Source organism: Antennarius striatus, chromosome 3 (assembly GCF_040054535.1).
Source record: "Antennarius striatus isolate MH-2024 chromosome 3, ASM4005453v1, whole genome shotgun sequence".
NCBI lineage: Eukaryota > Metazoa > Chordata > Actinopteri > Lophiiformes > Antennariidae > Antennarius > Antennarius striatus.
Window position 1 is genome coordinate 23,781,442 of NC_090778.1, and position 25,275 is coordinate 23,806,716.

The 25,275-nt window shown below is 38.8% G+C and overlaps 1 protein-coding gene across 2 annotated transcripts in view; it reads right to left on the reverse strand.

Moving 5' to 3' along the window:
• Nucleotides 1–21,621, reverse strand: part of edil3a (EGF-like repeats and discoidin I-like domains 3a) — a 100,620-nt gene extending 78,999 nt beyond the window's left edge. For both annotated transcript variants that reach the window (XM_068311043.1, XM_068311042.1), the window contains exon 1: nt 21,327–21,621. In XM_068311043.1, coding sequence (XP_068167144.1) covers nt 21,327–21,390 — 64 coding nt within the window. In that variant the 5' untranslated portion in view covers nt 21,391–21,621. The remainder of the gene's footprint in view (nt 1–21,326) is intronic.
• Nucleotides 21,622–25,275: the final 3,654 nt, after the last annotated feature.

Here is a 25,275-nt window from a genome sequence, read left to right on the forward strand (position 1 = left end):
GTTTTTTTTCTTTTTTTTAACTCTCGTTTAGAGATTGTATATATGATGATATGAAGAAGGCATTTTTTAACTATTTTTTTTATTGTCGTTGTTTTCACAAATAACCTTTCTGTTAGAGTTTCCCCTTCCTTTGTAGACTCTGTAGTCATTGTCATTTTCAAAGCTTGTTGTCATGCATTCATTTTTTTATTGGAGATGTCCATTAATGTCTCTCTGACTGGATGCAACCACTCAGCTGAGTGCTTGCAGACTCATTCAGGTATAGCTTTCATAAAACTGCCTTTATTAGGCTATTGGACTTATATGAGTAGTTTACTTTTGGCTAGCCGCTGATGCTTCGGGACAGCTTTGCACAATTAAGTTTACGACTTTTACCTTCATGGCCAGTAGGCCTTTGACAAAGTCAGAAACCATATATTGTATTGGATCATATTCCCATTTAGCAGCAGGACATCAAGAGTGACAGTCAGCTGTCACCGCTAATACCAGCAGTCCAGACACTACTCTCCGGGGCTGACAAATCCTGTTTGTGTCTGTCAGCTGTCTCGTGTTATGAATCTCAACCAGTAAAACTTTTGTTAAAGTTTTCATGTTTCTTCCCAGCATTTGAGAGCAAGTAAGAGCCATTTTAATCGGGATACAGCGGCTTGACAAAAGACAGAATCCATTAAATTGTGACACAAACCAGCCTGACTCACCACAGGGCTGTGCTAATTGCTGAAAAACTCAAGTATGCGTGTCAAACTCATTGCATGTCCACCAGTAAAACTTAATTATTAGACATAGAATTGCTTTAACTAAAAAATTAAAAATCCGTTTTGGGTTAATCTCAGGTTGACAACATAGGACTAGACCACCCGTATGACATGATCACATGACCTAAATATGGCTTTTTCATTCTCTGGCGAACCTCCAGACGGTCTTTGAAGTGCCAAACATCCACAGGACTTAAAGTTCCATACAAACTGACATACGACCAAGTCACAGTGACAAATGCTTCCAGGCATAAAACGAGCAGAATCAATTCTCACAATCAACTTCTCAGACAGCTGCAGACACAAACCGACACAATTCTGCAAATGAGTATTTACACCCACTAAGTTTTAATGCCACTCATATAAAACGATTGTAATGTGCGGAAAAGTGGACCACACTGGTGAAAGTGGCTGAGACTTTATATGCCTGCAGATAGAGAAATCAGTCCGGCTGGTAATAAACATTATCACTCATTTTTGCTTTCTCCAGCAGAAAGAGGTTTTGTTTTGGTTTGTTTTGGTTTTTTTTGTTTTTTGGCAAATGAGGATTTAGTGAGGTGCACAGTGGCACATATGGCAATCTGTGTGCATGTGCTACATTAGCACTACAGATATCACCTTTTTGTGCATCCCCTACCCACGCACACACACATGCACGCAAATGCACTCTCAAACTCTCAAACTCTCAGCAGATGCTCACAGCAAATCCATCTCCCACATAACATCACCCTTAGAAATGTTTGTTCCCTCATAGCAGGGCTTATTAACATTAAATCATCTTGCGATGGAGTGGGTGGCTAACTGTGAAATGACTCAGACACAATACCGACAATAATTAGGGAGGCATTGTTGATCTCCTTCCAACTAATGACAAGGAAGTGCAGTAGCATGCCCCGCTATATCAAATAGAGTGGTAAACACTATCTCTGTGTATGTAAATAACCCATCCATCCTCATTTAATTTTTTGTCAGCAGAGCAGGAGAGCAGGATTAAGTCCTCCATTAAGGAGTGGGTCTTTACAAGTATGTGGTTTAATAAGAAAAAAACACAAATACATGGCTACAGGATGAGAAGTTAATTAATTAGCATAAAAGTGCATGAAAAATGTGTAATGCATTATTTGCAACACATTCATGCACTAAAACTGTTGTGGCTTGTAAAGTGTTTTTCCTTCGGAGCTTCTGCTTCATTTCTAATACAGTTGTGAATCCACTGCCAAAAAAGAGTTTATTATGGAAATATATGCACTGCTTTGTTTTGGTAGGGATGTTTAGTCAAATAAAGTGTCCAGTTGGTATTCCTAACATAACACAAAGAACCACAATTACCGCTTCACAGCTGTATGGCTCTACCAACCAGCTGCAGTTCCAATTCACGTCTGTCCAGGCTCTTCGTCCCATGACTCCAGCAATGCAGAAAGCACAGATTGTACTGCAAAATGTGTGTCGCCACAGAATTTGACAAAATACGGATACAATAACCAGGAACAACAAGGCCTTCAGGCTGAAATTTAATTTCAGTAATTTCTTGTGACAAAATGTGCTGAATTTGTTGATGAAATAAACGGATGTCAAAAAATGTCTTAGGGCAATAATGTAGGCAAATAGTGAAGACATTAAAAGGATTTCTTGGTCTTGTCTTCGTGTCAAAGATGACCAGCAGCAGAAAAATCCCCTTAGATCATCTCATCTTAGATTATTTCAAGTTCATACTTGTTCATACTTGGGAATATAAGGAAAATAAAGGATATACACTGGGATACATCATCGGTTGTTCTTATTTACCAACAACTGCTTCAAGTGCAGATGTGGGGCAATCCAGTTTGCCCACGACCAGATCATCACCTCAACATTTAACCTGGTCATCACAACGGCTATTAAAAAAAAAGTGAAAATGGAAACGATTTTTTTTTTTTAATGTTAAAACACAACTGGGAACTCATGGATGATATTTACCTGCATGCCTGCATAGAGCTGCTAATCTTAACAGGTGTTTACACGTCCTAAGGCAGGGATGCATCTAGTCTCTGGGGGGAGCAAAAAGGCAATTTTCCATGTCACTGTACCTCTGGAAGACTTTCACACTTTCTCAAGAATGCTATGATTTAATAACCGTGACTAAAGACCTTCAAGATGTGTGGCAGACAAACTGGCAGCCAGAAATGGGGGTCTGGGATAAATACAGTAGGTGCAGCATCTGCCATTCCTCCACAAAATTGGGTCTTAAGTAACAGTGGATGAGCAACTAGTTCCATTCATTAGTTTGATTGATGTTGTTTATGATTTTGTTGTTGTTGTTGTTGTTGTTGTTGTTGTTTGCATACTTTGTTATCAGAAACAATGAATGAAAAAATGTAATCTAAATTCGATCAAACTGCTTTATTTTATATTTTTTTTTAGGGCAGGTCATTTTGACCAGTATGACCTGGATAGTCATTATACTTTGAAATGTTTTCAAGAGAACAAATTATGCAAGAATGGCCTGAGGTTGAATACTGTACCGCTTGCAAAGATAAAACTAAATTAGAATGCAAAGTTGTATCAATGATTGTAGATTATTCTTCAAATATGGATGTTTCTTCAAAAAGCTATAAATTCTGCAACTAGGACATGATGCAAATATCGTCGACACAACTTGAAGAAAAGTGTCCAATAACTAGTTTAACCAAATCTGAATTGCAGTCACTTCATTTGTTCCTGAGTTAAGATGTTTAATGGGCATGTTAGTGTTTTGTCAATGTTTTGTTAATGGTTTGCTTAAGTTTTAATGGGCAGACAAAATGTGTCTGCAGAACATTGTGTTGCAGTGTAGTTGAACTTTAATTTTCGGCTATAAAAAAAAGTCAGTACGTTATTATTTTATCACTTCATCAGATTTCACAATGTTTTTGTGAAATGTCTGAATTTGATATTATTTGCAAGGGATCTCCTATTAATGGTCAATAAAGACTAGGGTTGCCATGAATATTTATCCACACATAACAGGAGGCTTCTCCATGAGATACACTTTAGAGATCCACTCAGCAGAATGTATTTCTTGGCGTTGGAAATGTAAACTGTGTGCAGATTCTGAGATCTGATAGACAACACAACCATGAAGCTGCTGGGTTTTTTAAAAAAAAGAAGAAGACTGCATATTTACAGATTTAATTATTGCTGTTCTTCAACAAACAATTCCGTCATGAATAACTGCACTGTCTAATGAGCAACAGCCTTGTCATGGGGGATGATATGCATGGGACTGAAGCAGTGCTCCTTCATGGATATTGTCTATAAGGCATGCTTTTACCATCTTGTGTGTCCTACTGTGCAGAAAATCTCGTAAACAAAACATCCATGACAAATGACAAAAACAAATGTCATAAACTGAGATGGATGGTGTGGCAAGGGGTTTGAATCTGTCAAATTAATGATTCAAACGGAAAGAGGAGGTCGCTTCAGCGGCATACATCAAATGTCTCGCGTTTCCTCATGCATGTGAGAAACAAAGCCCACATAAACATAAACAAGACTATATTCAATTCTGGGTTGCTGTTTTTTTAAAAATACTTTAAAGAATTATTCCATACAGAAAAGACTGGATTTAAAGTGTATGTATTTAATGTACATCCACATGCATAATACAAAAAAGGGCTGCATCAGTGCTAAGAAGAAGAAAGCCTGACCAGACTTCAAATCATTTTTGTCATCTGAGATGGAACTCTAAAGGTTAACTTCTGAGGAAGTTAAGAAGAACTGATGAGGAGGGGCTGTATTGATTCATGTGAATGTAAAAGTAGATATTATTGACTTAGAAACAGGTGCAAAAGTCAGACAATCAAAGAACATTTAAAGAAAAACAGAAACGAATCGAGGTGAGAGAGCAAGCTCCATTGTGTCAATATGTTCAACAGTCACACAGAAGAGCACACGTTGTCAGTCAAGGCAAAATATGATGTGACTGTGTGACTGATTATATCAGGTTTATCTTGTATTCATTACTAATTTAGATGAAAACCTGTTTATATTTGACTTCCATCATATAAATATATTATGCATGAATATTAATATAGCTTTAAAAGAAACATTAGGTGAAAATGACACAACTGATAAATGCAAGCCTGTTGTATGATTTATTTAAGGAACATAGTTATTTCGTAAAGACCATCTTAAACCATAATGATGTCATCCCTTCAGTGTATACATGCTGTATGGAGTATTGATCAGTATTTAAGTAATAGTAAATGTACTGATAGAACAAGTACATAAAAATACTTAACCACAGAAACAAAAGTAAATTCAACCCATTGCTTACAACCCCAACTTCTGTCATTGGCTTTGGAGATACTTGAAACAAACAACTGACAGAGCTGCCATTTGGTTAGGTTGTTTGCTATTCTCAGTACTAAAGAAGTCTGCAGTGTGCACACAATGACACACACTACTATAAGTTTAAAAAAAAGATTTAAAAAAACAACAACTATGGTTTCATTTTATTTATTTCAACACAGTTCTAATGCTATTTAAATTTCCAGAAGAAAGAAGGATTTAAATGTTATCTTGAATACTCTTTTGATATGTGTCCCTGCCCTAGTTTTCACTGAAGGACCTCTGAATGCAAAATGGTCGTTCCTGCAAAGTATCTTAATGCTCTACATATATTCTATAGTAAGAACCATGTTGTAAGTCAACAAAAGAGATATAAAAGCCATTGGAATAGCTTTTAAGAAAGCAATAGAATAGTCAATTTAGACGCAACAGTCTGCAACAGGCTTTCCATTCTCATTCTTCCTTTGTGGGAAATGTTCACTAAAATGTCAAAGAATCTAAAATTGAAAGCATAAACTACATCTTTGTTTCCACGCCAAGTGTGTACTAAAGTGTAATTCCATCACATCAAAGAACAGAAGGGACGACCCTGACTCATTCCACTGTATTCCACATTCTTTGTGTAAAAAACAAAAAAGAAAGAAAAAGAAGGAGGGGGGTGAAACTCTCACTCTTCCTAATTGGATGTAATAGCCAAAGGGAACAAAATCGCTTTGGCCTCAAGGAGGGGAGAGAGCGAGAAGGGGAAAAAAGATGTTTAGGGAGGGATGAAAATGCTAAACATCCTTGGAAGAGTAGAAAGACAAACAGTGTGGTCTTGGTAAGCCGAACACATACAGCGCTCAGTCTACTGTTCAGAAACAGCTCTACAAAGGAAGATGAAGAATGAACACCCAGAATTGTGAACTGGAAGGCTCCAGAGAGAGACTGCAGAGGCGCTGAATTTTAAAAGCAGCTCATCAAAAACATCAAAAAAAAAAATTGGTAACGGGGGAGTGTGCTGGTTGGGAACGCTAAGAAAGATTTTGGGGAGGACCTCATCCACAGAGGAGATATTCGGGTATTTGTTGCAGGGACATTTTTGAGGATGACAGAAACTTTCTGAGCTCAATGTGAAGTCACCCTATTGCTAGGGTTCAAAACGTCGTCAATAAGTGTAAGTGATTTCTACCACCAGTAGAACTGAGGCAGAATGGACTGAGGTCCAAACAGGTATTGCCTTATTTCAGGTGGGACAAAATACAATAGCTCATTTGTATAATAGAATCAAGAAAACTGTGCTCATTGGGAACCTTCAGATGACACTAGCAGATAGATTTTTCAATCTGTTATATTTGTTTTATGTTTGGCATGAGGTTGTATCAGTGGGAAAAGCAAGGTTAGCCATTTTCCAAAGTTTACAGTTTTTATGCTATGCTAACCGGCTGACTGCAGCAGCTTCGAATCAACCCTGCTGAATTCAGTTTGGTTGATTTATGCAATGGCTAATAAACACAGCTTATACCAAGGCATTCCCCAGAAGAAGAGCAGGTCAAGACCCAGACAGATGAGAGAATAGGGCAAGGGAGCGAGAAAGAGATAGAGGGAGAGACACAGAGACAGAAACAGAGACAGAGACAGAGACAGAGACAGAGACAGAGACAGAGACAGAGACAGGTAGAGTGAGCGACAGGAAAAAAGATGTGCAACTACAGTGTTGGTGACAAATCTTATTATAGAAAAATTACAAGATGCACAAATTTGAAATGCAAATCTTAAATGCAGTCACTTTCTAGTACCAGTTTTCTAGTCTGAGCAGACAACACCTTAGACAGAGATGACCACTCTGTAATAGACTTCTTACATAGTTAATCCTTGTCAAATCTTTACCTATTAGCTTCAAAAGTGATTTAAGCTCTGGGAAAGCTTTACCAAAAACCTGTAACAGTCACAGCAAAGACTCAAAGTATGGCACAATTGTGGGTTGGCCTCTGGGATCTTGGAGTTATCTCTTTAGAGTCTTTATCATAAGAACAACTCCTGTCACCATGCATGCCTTCATAGGAGTTGGGATGTTTTATTCCAGAGCCCTTGTACCCTCTTTGGTCCGGGTGAGTCCAAACCACTTTCAGTGACAAACGCTTTTAATCGTTTAAGACCACGTCCCCTGGTCTTCTAACTGCATAAGAGGAGTAAACCAAATTTATTTCTCAGACACTTTGCGCTGAGATGCGTTCCCTCAGGAGTCTTAAATTCTAGACAAGTCCATCAAGACAACAGTGCGTGTTGTGTTTACGACCTAAACTGTGTACCCCCCCCCCCAAAAAAAGAAGGCTATAATAAAAATAAATAAATAAAAATGCTCACTGTGCGTCTTTCTTTTCCTAAGTGTGGAGGTATCCACCTTTGTTAGCTATACGCTGCCCTCTGTTGCTCTCATTACAGTGTATCCTGCCTCTTCCAACTCTAAGCCTTGCAAAGGTGCACAGAGGGCTTTTGTCTGAGGATAAGATCAATACCCGTCCTCACCATGGGCCAGGGGCAGCGATAATGCACTCAGCTCAGGGTATGGGGGGTTTGCAGGATTTTTCAGAAACTGGGACTAAGAACTCTGACCGTCTTGAGGTGAAACCACCTATGTACAGAGCATGAAGTCTTCATGGAAGTATTTCCTATTATTTTCTATTATTAACTATTACTATTTCCTATTATTAACTTTTTCCTCATGGAAAAAGTTCCAAAATGTGAATCAATGCATTTTATAATTTTACTGCACCATGATGCCAATATAAATAATTGTAAAACCACTATAATGAGATGCAACAGCAGACATATGTAAATGTTGCAGGGCTAATTATTCACTGTGTGCATCTCACCCCATTTATTAATGTCTAATTCAAGCTGTAGTAAAAAAAAATAAAAAAATAAAAAAAGATTGGATTTGGCAACCCTTAGCAACCAACCTCCAAGGTGCAGAGCCCAGGTTTCCCAAAACCTACAGATCCAACACAACATGCTGTACCTGGACACACACACAGTATCGTCCCATGACACAGCAGACTTTAAATTTAAATACCCAGACAGCAAAAGCAAACTGGAGACATTAGTTTGCTCAGCTTTTGCCTGCCCTTTGCATTTGTCACACTGCGAAGTGAATTATTTTATGTGAACGCCTTAGCAGGCTACTGATTCAAACTGCTGAGATGGAAATGAACTCCTAGGACAAATTTTTTTCAGTCTGACAATCCCAGTGAGATAATTAATCATGACTTTTGCAAAACTATAGACAGTGTTCTGTGTCTAAAAGCTTAAAACACATACATGCCTTTAAATTTTATATTGCTAATTAATTTGTCTTTAAAGTTGCATTAGACACGGGATCCAGAGACCATAGACAGTCATTGAAATGCTATGGTAAACAAAAATAAATAACCAAATTAAAATGTCAGTATATCTGAGTCTCTCTCTGTTCTAAATCAAATACTAGCACAGAGCCATAAAAAAATACTCTATGATGGATGGCATTAATTAACATAATGTAGAATAATTCATATCATTCCTCATTCAAGTTCTCGCTAATTAAGGTAAGTCAGCGCAGCTCATGTGATGTAACAAATGTTTCAATGGATTCAGACTGTCGTTTGCAAATATTGGCATTGCATGGATGGAGTTACGTTGCTCTGGAAATGAGGTGACATTTAATTTAAAGTGGTTGCAGTTAGCAGATATTTGAAATCTGTGCAGAGCAGGTTTGTGTTTTTGTTACTGTTGCTCTCACATTTAGCCACATAAAATGGGACTTGGTGAACATATTGGTGCAGAAGTGTGATCTAAAAAAGAAAAAAAAAAACCAAAACATCCAATTTTGTAACCCCTGTTAAAAACCCAGCCAAACCTTTTTGGGGAAGGAAACAAAGGACAAAGATCATTTTCAAATTCATTTAGCATTTCCTATTGAGTGGGAGTTTCAATATGAATGACTTGACAGCTGCTGCTAAGGCTTGCAACTCAATTCAGGTTTGCAACATTCCCCTCTCCCCTTCCCTCTGCCCCCGCTACCTCATTTCTGCACACTCATTACAGATGCCCTAGTTTGCTCATGAGCCAGGAGAGCCTTGCTAGCCTCATTACAAACTTGCAAACCTCCCATCTTTTGTACCTTTTTTCCAGACAAGATCTCCCACATGTTTCCCAGAAGCGGCATAAAAAGATTCATCAAACATGCATAAAGAAGTGGAGCTCACGTCTCATTTGAATCTTCACAGTAACCGCTGAAGAGGAAGGTGCCAGTGATGGGAAATGCCAGCAAAGATTAAGAGATGAGGCATGAAAAGGGGGCAAAGGAGGAAAGACATTTTAGCTTAAACTTGTGTGACTTCTTTATGCAACTAATGCATTTTCATCAACATGGAGGAATTCCCGAGGTCCTGTTTGTTAAATGTGTTCCTCATTAGCTTTCTTGTTGTCGTGGTGTTTTATGTTTGACATTTTGGATGAAAAGAAAATTATGGAATACGCACACAAAAATAAATAAATAAATAATGAATAATAATGACCACAGTCTGATTAAACATTCACAGAGGGCGTGGTAGTACAGCAAATTTAAATATTTTGTCTTTTACTGTAGAGTTGAGAGACACAGATACTGTAGCTTCAAAGAAACCCTAACTTTGATGAATCCAGGAAAACCCCTTATTTGAATATTATTATTCTTTAATTGTATTATAAGTAACATTGAAAAAAGGCTCATTTCATGATGATAAAAGTCGGATGAAATGATCAATGCCACTTCTTTGACTTTCTTTGTACATCTTTGAATTTTATCTACAATCCCGGTCAATGCGACTTATGCTGGTTTTAATGGGAATAATCAGGTCTTATGGTCGCCAATATGGCAGAAAATACACTGCACCACTTTTCACTGTCTCCACGTAGCAAGAGTTTCATGCTTTCCTGGTTAATGTCATACCGGCAATTTAAAGTGTGAAAAATGTTACGGTGATGTCATTGCTTTGTTCCAGCGTACGTTAAAAGCACATGAAGAAGTGGCCACAAAATACCCTGTGATCCTTGTTATATTTGTGCTTCACATCCCCTCGCCTCAGCTGTGAATTGTGTGCACTGAAAAGGGCAGGCCTTGACAAATTGAATTTTTTCATCCTGCTTTCCCCTCACTCGTGAATTTCATGTAACAGGCGCTACTTAGTTTAAAACCCTTAGCGTTGAGCAAGACAAGGCTCGGCATACAGTGGCTCCATGAGTGATAATGTAAGCTCTGGTCACGGGTGATTACAGGCATCAACACTTTATATTGCAGCTACTTATGTGTGATTATTTTGTCTCTCTTTGAATAAACTCTCACTTAATTTCAGATGTAGAAGCAGAATTTTGGAGCGGATGCAAATATCATTTCATGCACAAACTGGAAATGAATTGCTGATGCATAAATGAATGCCTGATGCAAATAAAATCATTTAAAAAGAAAAACAAGTGTGATGATGCAATGGAGATGCACTTGCTCCATGATCAAAATCTACAGGTCGTTATCATTTTGGTCAATTCAGTTGGTCATTTTACCCGGGTGCAGCCATCACCGTAAGACCTGTGATTTTAATTATAGCTTCCACAGAATGTGGACATGTGAGATAGGGAGAAACAGAGGGAGAATGAGGGAGGTGAGAAATCCCATAAAGATTCTTCTTTGAATGCACGAACTCTGAAAGACACTTTTGAACTTACTCAGCTGTTAATCTAACTTTTCAGGCACCTCACGGTTTCAACAGAGTAAGACTTATAAGGTTGGCCTTCAGAGTGTATCTCAGCATGATTAAGCTTCCAGCTGCAGCATAGAACACCTACATTGAACAACTGAGGTAAGTTAAAAAGATCAGCGCAGTAAATATTTCATAGATACTAAACAATGGTGAAGAAAGGGAGGCCAACAATCATGCCGCTGGTCACTACCCTCTTTTCAGAGCTTGTCTCTCAATGCCTGTACCAAACAATTGACAATGGGCTGTGATTATTCAGTATTCCTTTTTAATGGATTTCTCATGGGCTTTACTTTGAAGTTTGAAGGTGAGTGGTTGTTGTTCATTAAACTGTCTCTTCTTCCTCCTCCCTCTCTTTCCTGTCATGCATCACACGCCCAAGGTTAATCTAAAACATCTGGGCCTGAGACATTACACTTTAAACTTGAAAGTTTGTATCCAAGGACATAGATTGCCCCACTACTGTAAAAAAAAGCCAAAAAGAAAAATATTATGTGAAGAAAATGGCAGATAGGTCAAAATTTAAAAAAACTCCAATAAAAAAAACAATTACATGCACACATGACTGCCTCTTAAACAAAGCATTAATTGCGGCACAATTAAAAGCTTGGGGGATGGTGCCTTGCTCAAGGGCACCTCAGCATTGCTCAGGAAGTGAACTACCACTGCCACTGCCAGTTCACACTCCAAACCTTTTGGTCCGCATGGGCTCCGAACCAGCCACCCTCCGGTCCTGGGCCCAAGACCTACTGAATTGACCAAAGTAGAGTTAAACTGCATGTATACAGTAGTACAATTTTTATGCCAATTCAAATGTGTAGGTCAGGGCAGTTAAATCACATTCGAGTTAAAAGACCAGCTTACAGATTTCCAAGATCAAAATAACACATTTTGTGGTGTCTTTTAATAGATAACTTCCTTCTTGCTGTCATTCACTTACCAAACACCCACTTGTTATCATTTAGGACAATTTTTTATTAAAGAGAAATGTCTGACATGAAAATAAAGGAATGTTGTTTTTGTTTTTTTGGCAAATGAGTGACGTATGAATGCACATCCTCACTGTGCAGAAGAGCCAGAATCGCTGCCTAGATTTCTGTGTGTTGACATTTCTAGGTTACCTCTCAGAGCATCAAGCACACAGACACAAAAATGCACTCACATATACCAACTTACTCATGTCATTTTTGGGAAAATCATGAATTAGATTTAAATTCATTTTCTCAACTCAGTGGTGGGCAGGATCTTGAAGGTGTTAGCAATACATTTTCCAGATAAATAGAAATTACAGTTTATAAAGTCCTTTCATGTTTCCAATCTTCACACACCCACAGATCCTCACAACACAATCATGCCAAGAGAAGAACTGTCTTTTACTGGAATGAAATGCAGTCTACTTGCAATGTTACTTTCAGTCCAAATTTCACCACTGACCCAAAAAATTTTTTTTCCATTTGTGACCATGCCTTTTGCCTCAAATTGCACCAGTTGTCCCCTAGTAACTGTGCCAAGTACCCCCCCCCCACACACACACACACACACCAATGTATTACAGTCTGGATAAGTCTAGAAATGCACAAACAAGGTCTGTGTCTACTCATGTGAGAGATGAAGGAAAAATAAGTGATCAGCATTAGGGTTGAGTAATAAAACATTCTCCACAGGGATCCTAAAAAATTATGTCGGTAATACTGATAAGCTTTTTATTTCCTTGATGGACAGATCTAACAGCCCGTAACAGAAAGCGAAAACACAACAGCCAGTTTACCAACTGGAAGAGGTAACTTGATGTCAATTATATGGCACTGCGTGGATTTTATATGTAAAAAAAATAAAATAACATATATATATATATATATATACACACACACACACACACACACACACACACACACACACACACACACACACACACACACACACACACACACACACACACACACACACACACACACACACACACACACACACACACAGCATTGGTTGGTACCAACCATGACAGGAGACATAACAAACATTTGTAATGATGTTAAAAAACCAGTATCATCCTTGCAAACACTATTATTGTAACAGTAACATAACTTTGTATTGTTTTCTTCAGGCATTTAAGTGTTTATTATGTGGATATATTTTGTTAATCATAAGCATGTTTGGACACATTTATGTCTTTACAATATAATTATCTATTTAAACTAGTGGGAACCCTTGGAAATTCCACGATAAAACAGTAATATCAGACTTTGTTTTCTCACAAGAAAACAAACCGCTGTGTCCGTAACGGCTCCGTGTGTATGGGATGGACGAATACGAAGGCCGCTTCGGCATTATGGTCCGGCCATCCGGGTAGACACCGGATTCATGAGTTCAATCCTGGTGGACAAAGCATCGGGGGTCCGTCACAATCAAAGAATATTAACCGCTGTTTGACAAAGCCAAAACAGCTCTGTAAATGAAAGAAATGGACGAATGTGAAGTCCGCAACTAACTTCCGGGTCGACGCCGGAAGCGTGACAGCGTGAGGTTTTCAAGTGAGCTTATTTTAATATATAGGTGGGGAGATGGTAAACTGCAGTACATTAACTGATGAATACTGATGCTTCTTCAAGATTAAGACATTTCCAGGACATTGGATTCATGATCATATTTTTGTCAAAATAACACAGCTTTATTCAGAGTAACAACTGGATGCAAAAAGAGAAGAGATGGCACTAAGTGTATTAATCCAAAAGAAGAAGAGGTTAAATTATATTTTGTCTGATGGATCACTTTATGCAATTTACTTCTGGAGTGGGAAAGACTAGCCCATGTCTCCTTAGATCTTGTTGGAAACCTTAAGCCAGATGCACACATCTGATCTCAAATAAGTAGAAAGAGCTTATTGGAAATGCAGCAGCATACCAGAGCCCAGCAGAGAGACTTTATCAGACCAAAGCAAAGCTCATTCCTTTAACTCCACAATTGTATTTTGACTAAAGCAAGCTTAACCTCAGTCTGCAGGAACCAAAGCATACTCTTCATTAAAAAAAAAAAAAAAAAGTTAAGTAAATGTTGCAAGCTTTGAGATTATTAAACTTTCCATGAGGCTGGATGGCCTTCACCTACTCATGTTACAAAAGTGGAAAGCACCAATTTTTAGGGAAACTTGAAGTATGTAACAGAAGTTTAATACGCACAAGCTTCACAAAGATAGTGTATCTCAAAAAATATGTCAGGAGCTCGCTGTATGTGTAAAGACCATTTAAAGACCTATGAGCCAAACTGTCTGCCAACAGGCTTTAAACTCATGCGAAATGTGACATTTTCATTTTAATCCCACTGTTTTCAACCTTTGGTCTCACACTGGAGCTTTACCGTCTGAAACTGCTCACACCTCCTCAGATTTACAGGCTGCTGCAGTCCTGCACTTCAACCCAAATAATTTATTCGGTTTATTGATCGGCTGTGGAAAGATGGACTCTTTCACTCATGACCGCTATCGATAATGAATGGCCTGTTCTGACAGCTCCCAATGCCAAATTGGGTGGATCCAGAGAGCTTAGTTTCTACTCACACCATGATACAAAAAAATATGCTTGTCTCGCATAAATACTGCAATAAGAATCTATCCTGATGCTTGTCAGTGAGATCTGCACTCCAGCCTCACAACTGTTTCTACACCTACGCAAAAAAAAAATAAACACACACATAAGTATAGATTATAACTAATATACTGAATTTGTTATTTAATTTTATATGTAGCCGTAGTTTAAAAGAACAAAACAACTAAAATCCAGAAAAGACATATCCCATTATTAAACCGCTAACAACAAAATGCGTTCATAAATGATGGAATAAGAATTTCAGTGAACACACAAACACAAGCACAAATAAATGGAAACGTATGGTGGCAACAATGTGCCACCTTTCCATTATTGACCAATCCCAGATCTCCTCCATAGCTTTGGTCAGAAAACCAGTGATGGTATAGCAAATATTCAGTTGCTATGATATTCAAGCAATCAGTAATGAGAGGGAGGAGGCTGTATAGGAATGATGCAGTGTATTGATTCAAATCTTAATCACCCAGTTTTAGAGCTAATGAACTTCGTCTTAGGAATGTCTGCTCACATGCATTTTTTATTCCTCTATTCCATTTTTTATTCCTTGGGTTAACTTAAGTAATTTTCCATGAACTTTTCTTGCTTTTGAAAAGCTACAGCATCTATTAACTAACACAGTGTACCCTGCACCACCTCAATGACAACTTACCGTTACATTTTCTCTCAACTTTGTCCACATTTACTGACACTAGTTTTGCTACTCCCCTTCTCTCACTCACAGACACATTACACACTAGTCAATTCAGGAACTACTCTATTTTAATGTAAACTTGAAGTACACATTGTGCTCAATAATTCTTACCTGACTTGCCACTGTAAAATTTATCCGAATATATTTCGATTTTGGGGGGGCAAATGCCAACAAAATAAGCACTGAAGCGCCATTAGGTACAGTACATTGCGCCCTCAGTCCTCGAGGTTAATGCGTTCAAGGAAACACATGTGATTAACGAGTTCCGCGATAGAACGACAAACTATTTATCTCACTTTTTATGGTATTTTAAATGTTTATGAACCCTCCCCAAACCACCTTTTATCTGTATTACCTTTTCCCATACTCTTATCAACTGTTTAAAGCATTTTGTGTGTCTCACACAAGTCCGAGACTCACGGAACATAGCCCGCTTCCAGATGTCGTCAGCCAATAGAATGTGTGTACGGTATCACATGACTGCCTACCAAAAATCTGAGATGAGGTGAAGTCACGGGCATTGATGCACGAATGAGCGAGGGCGCACTGTATTAGAAACAGTGAATCCTTGCTTGTTAATTGCATTAAATTTAGTAAAACATAGAGAACGTTTGATATTCAGCGAGCAGACATCTGCATAAATTTGATTTAATTATACGTTACATGTCAGTGAACAATGACATTCAATGCAAAGGCAAGAAAAATGATAATTACTAACAAGGCAAATTATCTGGATGACTTTTGACTGTATATTTAAGAATGCTGAATGTACCACTTCAAATTTTATGAGAAAGATAGAAGACAAATAAAATAACATACTCACTATAATGATAATGATGAAGGTACTGCGGCATTGCCACTTTAATTGAAACCCATGTTTGTGTTTCTGTGTGAGCTCATCGAGTTTAATGAAAATTTACCAGGCCTCTACATTAACAGTAAGATAATAGTATTTAATTTATTATAGAAAAATGTGGAAAATAGGTTTCACTACGTTCATTATTTCTGTAGTGCATCCAGTGGAAGATTGATGTGAACAAATAAAAAATGTATGAAATGATTAGCTCTCTGGTATCAAGGTGAATTACAAAGAATGCATCTCAACGTTAACAGTTTGAAAATTTAATTCAACCACACATAAACCCTGTATGTATTTCATCTCACCATCAAACTACATTCCTTCAGGAGATCTGTGTTTTAGAAGGTATCGCCTCCCTTAGTTTATCCACTGGAACACCACAGGGGTTTGTCAAAGAACCCCTTTAAGTCATAATATACATTAACAATCTTGATCAAAATGTTACCTCTGCAAATTTCCATTTTTATGCGGATGATACTATGATATACAAGTCAACTACAGTTAGTATTTGATACTGTGCAGCATAAATGGGGTGATTTAAACTTTTGACATGCTGACAAACGCATGTTGTTTTCTAGAGCAAAATCTAAACAAATGACAAAATGACCTTGATCTGTGCAGTCAGGATTCATTTAAGGCTCCCACACCTGATATAAACGTGGGCACACCGGGCTGTAAATATGTCCTATACCTCTTGTTGATCCTGATTGATTTTTGACCATGTGGATGAGTGACCAGTGTTAATATAAGTAATTTCTTTTTACTTTTATAGAAAGTAAATTGTCTGTTGTAACCTCACTTGTTTGTGTCACATCCTATCTTGGCCTGAACAAGCCCATAGAGCTTTTAAATAGCAGTCAGATTAATCTGGTTAAGTTAAGGTTTAAAGACAAGCTTTTTTTTTCTTATGACAGCAATAGCAGTGAGCATTTTATTTATTTTTTTAATGTGTTTATACATATTTCAATATTGTCCTTCCACCACTTTTCTGTGTCATTGATGCCATTCTTTCTATTCTGCACTCATTTCTTTCTAAAAGTTCTTTGACAATTTAGTAAGCCTCAGCAGGATCACGAATAATCCTTAATAATATGTGAAAGCGGTTACACTGCATGTATTTGAGACATCACACAATTTCATTACTCGTTGTATTTTTCCCGCAGAGGCAGGCACGCCAAGGGAGTGTCAGTGCTTTAAAAAGTTGGTTCATTAATCACTGGATTACTTGAAACCAGCATTTGGTCTTGTGAAGGTGTAGGCTGTGTAGGCATGTGGTCTTGTGAAGGTGTAGGCTGCTGCATATTCTTAGCTGGGAAAAGTGAAGTAATCTCAATAAGAAATGACACTACAAATGAAATGTTCATATAATCTGTTTTGCTACTCTACAGCCTGAAAGAGGCATTAACAAAAATGACTGGATTGATGATGTTGATTATATGAGCTATACTGCATAATGTTTTTAAAGGACTTTGTTTTCAGTGTCTGACAAAACGATTCACAGATAATAAGTCTGACGTCACCTTGAAAATCTGTATAACAATTTGTTTAGGAAAGACATGTAAGACCTTGGTGATTCTTTGAAATGGATGTTGGGTACCAGCCTCTCTTCTAGCAGTCTAGATGAGAGGTGGGATTTCTGTGTCCTTGACTGTCCTATATTTATTGGAAGTGATTTGGACATGTTGTCATGAATTTTAATATAAATGGACATGTTTTGACGCTGACTTTCATGGTCACACCTGTCATTAAATTACAGCTAAGTAATTGTCTTCCTTACTCCTGAGTTCCAGCAGTTGTTGTTTTTTTTAGGTGAACAGTGGGAACAAAAGAAACTTTAGTGATCTCCTTCCAAGTTGGGAATGATAACTGACACTTCTACCTGTTATCTTCAATTTGGACACATAGTGAATGTTCATCGTGAAACCTCTTTGTGTTTATTTGCACATCTGATAAAATAAAACTCAGTTCCAGATTAAATGCTGTTGTCTGGGTGAGTCTATTTGGGGCTTTTAAAATTAACATTGGTTTTTAAGCGATATTACAATGATGTATTGTTTTGGGAATTTTGTGTTTCCAAAAAAGATTTTATTTCCTGCCTTCTAAGACTTGTGATTAATCATTTACAAAGGATGAAATACATTTAAAAAGACATCTAAACCATTTCTTTTCCGTCTGTGTGAAGGAAAGCTGGCTCAAACTGTTCATTTTCTCACCGTACTGTCCAATACTCATCTCAGGGCCAGATTGAAGTTATTGAGTAAGTGCTTCCTCAGCATGTACCCTTGCGACCTCTATACCTATCCTTCCTGTGTCCACCCAACAAGTCAAGCATGAAATGTAGGCAGGTCAATGGAAGCCACAGTTAAACAGAGACAAACCACATTGTACCCTTTAACTTGTCATCACACAGGACAAATAACCTCTTCATCTGCATACGTCGGTACTGTCAATGAGTTTAGCAAACACAGGAAAAACTAAATGGAGAGATCATACCTCAGCCAATGCTGAAAAAATATGACGAGTAATCAAAATTTTATAAATTCTATGATGCCCAAGGGCTGCTTCTCAAAATTTTATAGAAATACATAAAAGGATTTTTTTTTTGAGTTATCAAAGTGAAAAAGAAACAAGCAAAGGTATTTAAAAAGGCAAAGGCCAGCGGTAATAAAGAGAGCAGATGATGCCATTATAGCAGAAGCAGAAGGCCTGGTGGGAAGATTGATTACTATGGTCTTATATCACACGTTGCACTGCCTTGTGTGGGTTGTGGTCCAACAAACTGCTTTGATTCCTTTGATTATCATGGCTGCCAATCTGACAGAGGTCTGACCTCTCTTGACAGATTGAAGACGATGCCATTTACAACCGCAGGAAAGGGCAATGTAGATGTAGCCTGTATGCCATTGTCCTGAAACATCACTTGTGCATCAACAATAACCTTCAGAGGGCAGTGAATGTAAAGAGCTTTTAAACAGATAGAAATCATCAGCAGGCAAATCCATTTCTTTAATTGCCAAAACAATCTCTTGTTAGTTGTACTCCACGTGAGGGCAAACAGGTAAATTAAAGTACCATGTGACTTTTTTTTCTAATTTATGTAAAGAAAACCAATGGTTATTCAGCTATTAACTTCATCGTCATTATCTCAAAGCATGACAGCTACTTGTAAATGGACTGAATGAATTTCAATTTTTCCATCCCTCTCGTTTCCGTCAGGTCAATAATATTTCATTGAAATTCATCAGATCCTTCTGGGGAGCACTCAATCAGTCTTTCCCTCAAGTTCTAAACTGGCATATCAAACATTTTTGACCAAAGGAGAAATCCAAACCGTGAGTCTATGGAGAAAAAAAACAAGAACAAGCTTCTTCATCCATGTTTAGTGAGAGATCTCTAAGCAACATGAACAGTGACCGACGATATTAGCACAAATCCTCCTTCACTTCCAGATTGCTGTCCATTTGACTAAAAGGCTTTAATTGCACAGCCATTATAACAACACCGAAACCAAAATTAAGATGAATAAAATTCATTAAAGTTGACTCTCAGCAAGCACAAAAAAAAAAAAACCATCCTACGTTTCCACTGGTGCAGTCATATGTTTTGTTCAGGCAGACAGGTAGAAGCCTAAACAATGTGTGAGAGTCAGCACCAGTAACCAACCAGAGGAAGTGATGTATTGCACACTGACTTGGAACAATGCAGTCTGTTTTACCTGAAGGCGAATGTTTCTACCCCATCAATTTTAGAGGACACATTCGCCCAGTGACATCTTCAATTGAGCCTTTGTTAGCAGCTGTCTCTGAACAAACCTGCTACGTCTGAGCAAGACAGTAAAGAAGGCAGGTATGGCTTAGATGTTACATTTAAAAATTACTATAACTAATCATCACAATGTATTCCATGGCATACAAGCAATACATCGTAGGGTTTGGTGTTTTTCAATCTCTGGAACTCCATTCAGAAAGAGTATTTTTAAAAGAAAAGAAAAGAAAAAAAAGAAAAAGAGCAACAAAGGAGACATCCCAAAGCACTTAGGGTGCTAAAATAGCTACCAGGGTTGCCTATTGTGGGTCTGAGGATGCTCACTCTGGTATCAGATGTTGTTAACAGCCTCCATCCACCTCCATTTGCTCCCCAAAACGGGTCCATGGCAGTGGACGGGGTCACAGCTGTACTCCAGGAAACATTTAAAAAATTTTACCAGATTATGATTAATCGTTGGATGAGTTCAGGTTGTATTTTTAAGACAGCGAGTCTTGAAACAACTCGACCCAAGGCAACAAAGCTCCCTGGTACTCCTGCATTCATTATGCCAGCCTAGCAGGGAGTATCACATTTATTAAGTGACTCCTAGTTGACACTGGATTCTTCAGAAAATCTCCTTAAGGCACTCTCCTGGAGACAGGTTTGTGTGACATGTGTGATTCCTCTTGCAGGCATATTGCTAAATGAATAGAGACAGACAGGATGGCATGACCCACTTCCATAAGGACTGCACTGCTTTCTTTACACAAATCCCACAAGTATTGTTCTGCACTGATAAAGCAGATAAAAGCTTGAGCATTCTTATCACCAGACAATTGGAAGGGTAAATGAAGACGAGAGGGTGGAGGTGTGGAGGTAATGTTGATCCAGCAGGTTAGGCGAATGTTTGACCTTCCAAAAAAATCTACTTTCTACATGAGACAGTCTTTTTGCTTTTAGACTTTCAGGGCACAATTGACCTTCTTCAACGGTGTCATCCCAGTCAATAAGGACTGCGTGGTGCATCCCATGCAGGAGCCTCCCCCAGCATCTATTCCTGGCATCTATAGAGCCCTCACGCGAGGAATCTTACCATATGTTTGTTCTCAATTCAGTTTGTGAAATACGGTAAAGTGGCGGTAAAAACGCTCCGTCAGGACCCATCGTATTATGAGCGGAGCAAACAGCTGATGATTATCTCTATGAGGGCGCGCTAAACGCTGAAGCGGTGCACATCTCCATCCTGGATGCGAGCGCTTGACGCGCGGACTTAAATTATTACAGAGAGGCGGATAAATAAAACCGATCACGGATTCATCGCTGATCACAAGTGTTCTGTAAACCACGTGTAATCCAATCAACTATCGAGTCGTGCACGGATTGTAATCCGTTTTCTTTTTTTCTTTTTTTTCTTTTTGGCGGCGGGGGGGGGGGCATTTTTTGTAAAACCACGCTGACAGGCTGCTCCCCCAACAATAAGGGCTGTCATTTCAATCATCCTCTGCTATTGATGTCTTCAATAATTATTTTCTTGTTACTTTCCATGTTGCAAAATGCTTTAATCCCGTGTGATCGGTTCTGACAACGACAGTGATTGACAGTGACTTTTCCACTCACCTTTCACGTGCTGCGGGACAACGGCGCCCAAACACAGAGCGATGGAAAATAGTAGCGGTCCCATCCTCCTCTCAATAAACTGGTCTGACTTCCAAGGTTAGGTGGATGTGTTAATAAAAAAAAAATGACGGAGCAATAGCCCAAAGTTCTCCCCTCTGCGCTCTCGCAGCTGTGGTTATCCTCTCAGTTAAAGTCCTCCTATGTGATAAAGTCGACAGAGAGTCGCACTCCCCTCCTGGATTTGTCTTCGTGCAGGAGCAAATGAAGTGAGGCCGCCGGGTCCCCCTCCGCTGCTACCGCAGTGGTGCGATGTTATGGATGGAGCGACTTGTGCGCTCAACGCTCCCTCTGGACCACTGCTGTCAGCCTCCTCCAATTACCGCTCTCACCATATCCGGCTAATATTCAAAATAAAACTGGGGAATTGAAAAGATATTATTCATTCATTCATTCATTTTCCAACCCGCTTAATCCGCTAACGCAGGTCGCGGGGAAAAGATATTAATGGTGGTTTATTACATTTTTCAGAGAGGTTAAGCAGAACCCAAATAACAACATTTTCAAATTTTGTGATGATCTGGATTATTATTTGGAATTTGAATTTTGAATTAACATGTTTTAATGGTTTGGTATTGGAGAAAAAATGAAAACTCCTGGTGTTTTCTAGTTTATTCTGAATTCAAAATATTCTAACATTGACTTCTAGTAGTACGAAAATAAACAGGCAATAACTTACATGTCATACAGTTTCTATTTACTCTATTTATTTTTTTGTGAATGACTAGATTAATACTGAAGCTGTGAAAGTTCATGGAAGATTTTTTTCTATATAATAACTTTTTGAGGGATATATAATTTTTGAAATCTAAAAAAAAAAAACAACAACAACACAATTTTATTTTGAAGGAGTCATAACATCCGGTCTTGGCGGCAGGCATTTTTGTAGCTTCAAGCACGATCCGTCTAGGTTACCGGGGGATATGCGCTTCACGGTCTGTCACGGTAAACCGACTGGGGCGCTGTCCCGCTGATGGAGACACCTCTTCCTCCCGACCTGATCATCCTCCAAATCTTTTTCCTCCCGACCTGATCACCATCCAAATCTTTTTCCTCCCGACCTGATCATCATCCAAATCTTTTTCCTAAGAGATTGCTGCGGTGGGGCTCTAAATTCCGTCTAATCAGCTTTTGAATTCGTTTCTTAATCTTAGAATGCAGAAATTTGTCGGTTTGTGATAGAAGCTGGAAGAAGAGGAATTTTTAACTTTGAAAAACCTGTTTGAAAAACCTTTGTCCTGTTGAAAAGTCTCCTTGTGAGACACAGATGAACTTGGGCGTGAGTATGTATCAAACCTGTGATGAACTAGGCAATGATATAACCTGCTTTTTGCACATCCAATGTCAGCTAGACCCCCCCCCCCAAGGGCAACAAGTTTTAGGCAATGAATGATTTGATTATTTGAGGTCACACTGAGGGATATATATATATATATACAGTATACTGTACAACAATGTTCGGATACTAGACAGATCTCATCTTTCAAGGACATGTTTTGATTTATTCATTATTCTGGAGGGCACATTTATTGTAGGTCAGTAATTGGTCTTTAGAGAGAATTCATCATTTTAAAGAATATCAAGCATCTAGTAAACTTCTGCATTTCAGTGAGAATGATTCTCATGCCAGAACTCAGACTTTATTAAAGTGATGTCATCAGGCAACATTTTACGAGCTATCAATCTGACCTTGAAGTGTTTTCAAGCTCCTCGTCATGAATCATGAAATATATCTAATGTCTGTGGTGTAATACAGACACATACCTATAACTGCATGCACTTGGTCAAGACCTATAAATTATCTGCAGGCTTTGACGGTAAAGACTGCTATTATACTAATGAGATGCCACCTTCTATTCATACGATCAGATCATCCAGTAACTCAGGTACCTGGTCTGTTTCTATCGAAGTGAAGTCATAGACGGAAAGACTGGAGGGTTAAAAACGAGAAAAAGAGAATAAATAGATTTTAGAATTGCTTACGTGCTTCTGAATCTATCTATCTATAAATGTATTTATGTCACCATTCATCCACTGTTTTTTTGGTCCGTGGCAGAGACCCACAGCCGACACATTACATCTGTGCACCAGAAGAAGCCTCTCTTTTTATGTACCCCACAAGCTCATCATTTTATCATGGCTGGTTGTCGTCCTTGTGTTCGAAATCACCTCGTTGTTCTCTCACCTCCGTGTTTGTTACCTTCGTCCAATTTTCCTCCATTCCGTGCGGAACGATGTAAGGACACATCCAAATTATGAAAAAAATAATGATGTGATTTGCAATACAATAAAAAAAGGGATAGCTGCATACCAAGATGTATTCATTACACTGGTATTACGTCTGGTTTGGAGAGACTTTTTATTTTTTATTGGATTAGGTGGAGCATATTTCCAATCAGAACAGACACTAAACTCATCATTAGGTTTCAGTTTCATGTGTTCCAGAGAGAAAGAAACACACACAGAGAAATCAAACAACAGAGAGATGATCAGAGAGAATTGGTCGCCAGTACTAGAGCCTGCTGGTAAATCTCTGCACAAGTACAGAACCCTTGACCTCCTCCCGGTCTCCGCAGCCAGCCTACACATCGAACAGTGCTCCAAACTGTTCTGTCAATCCTCTACACCAGGGTAGCTAAACCTCCACACAGTCAGCGCAGCCTCCACCCTCGACTCTCCTCGTCTTCTTTTGCCCTTGTCTTTCTCACAGCTTGTCCAGAGGCTGAGCTCAGACTTGAGAGACCTCTTCAATGCACATCCATCCTCATTTCTGCCGAGGGGGCAACACATTTAGGATGAGCAACGGGCTGGAAAACACAATGACCTTCTCATATTTGACTCATTTACTGCTGTTTTTATTCCAGCCACTTAAATGGTATTCCGTTTTTCCAGTTCTTGCAGGAGTTACAGAGTTTGAGAGGAGTGGCAGCTTTTTCTCGTCTGCAGTGTCTTGAAGGGCATGGAGAATTTATCCTTTTCTTTTCCGAAATGGACCATGGGGTGAGAACACCTTGAGGATGCAAATGTAATCGCAAATTGAAACTTCATGGATGAAGAGTCTATGAATGGAGATTGAAAATATACTATTGGCGTGAGGCTTTATTATCTACCGTGCCCTCAGCATTTTCAGAACCACAATTTTAATGAGGTTAACCTCTTTAATACAGTGGATAAGGGGATAACCACTTTTTTTTCTCCTTTGCCGCTCTTTGTTTCGATCTCTATACTGTCTTTTCTTTCCTATTTCCTCCAACTCTGACAGGAGGGAGAGGTTTTTCACATCCTCTCGCTCCCCCCTCTCATCTCCCATGTCTGCAGGTTCTTGTGTTCTCCTTCCCAATCAAACTGCTTGAGTCATGTTCAAGGCCTCCCTTTTTCTCTGTGCACTCGCCACAAAGATAGTTTAACAAAGGCCCGAGGCAGCAACAGAGAAAACCGGAGACAATAAAAGGAGAAGGGTAGTGGTGGTAAGAATGGTGGAAACGGTAGCGGGGAGCAGCGTGGATAAAGTAAAGGAGATGGATGAAGAAAGTGGGAGAGACAGAAAGTGAGGAGTACGTTGAGACGGGAAGAAAGGCAAGCAACACTAAATTAGCCGCTCTTGGAGAGGAAACAGCAAATTAATTCCAAAGAGAATATTGCATTGTATCTTCTCTTCCCTTCTTCTCCGAGCATTGGGACACAGAGTTGAGTTCTGTGTTCCCCCAGCAGGCTCCTCGGTTTCCATCCTTTTCTCTTCTCCGAGTCCCAGATCATTCATACTACTGGAAGCAGTACATGCCTCCCTTCTCTTTGTCAGGACTGTTATATTTTATTTTTTCTGAAGTAAAAAAAAATAAAAAATACAGAGTGCTAAAATAACAAAAGCACCAAAAATGAGATTTTGATAGTG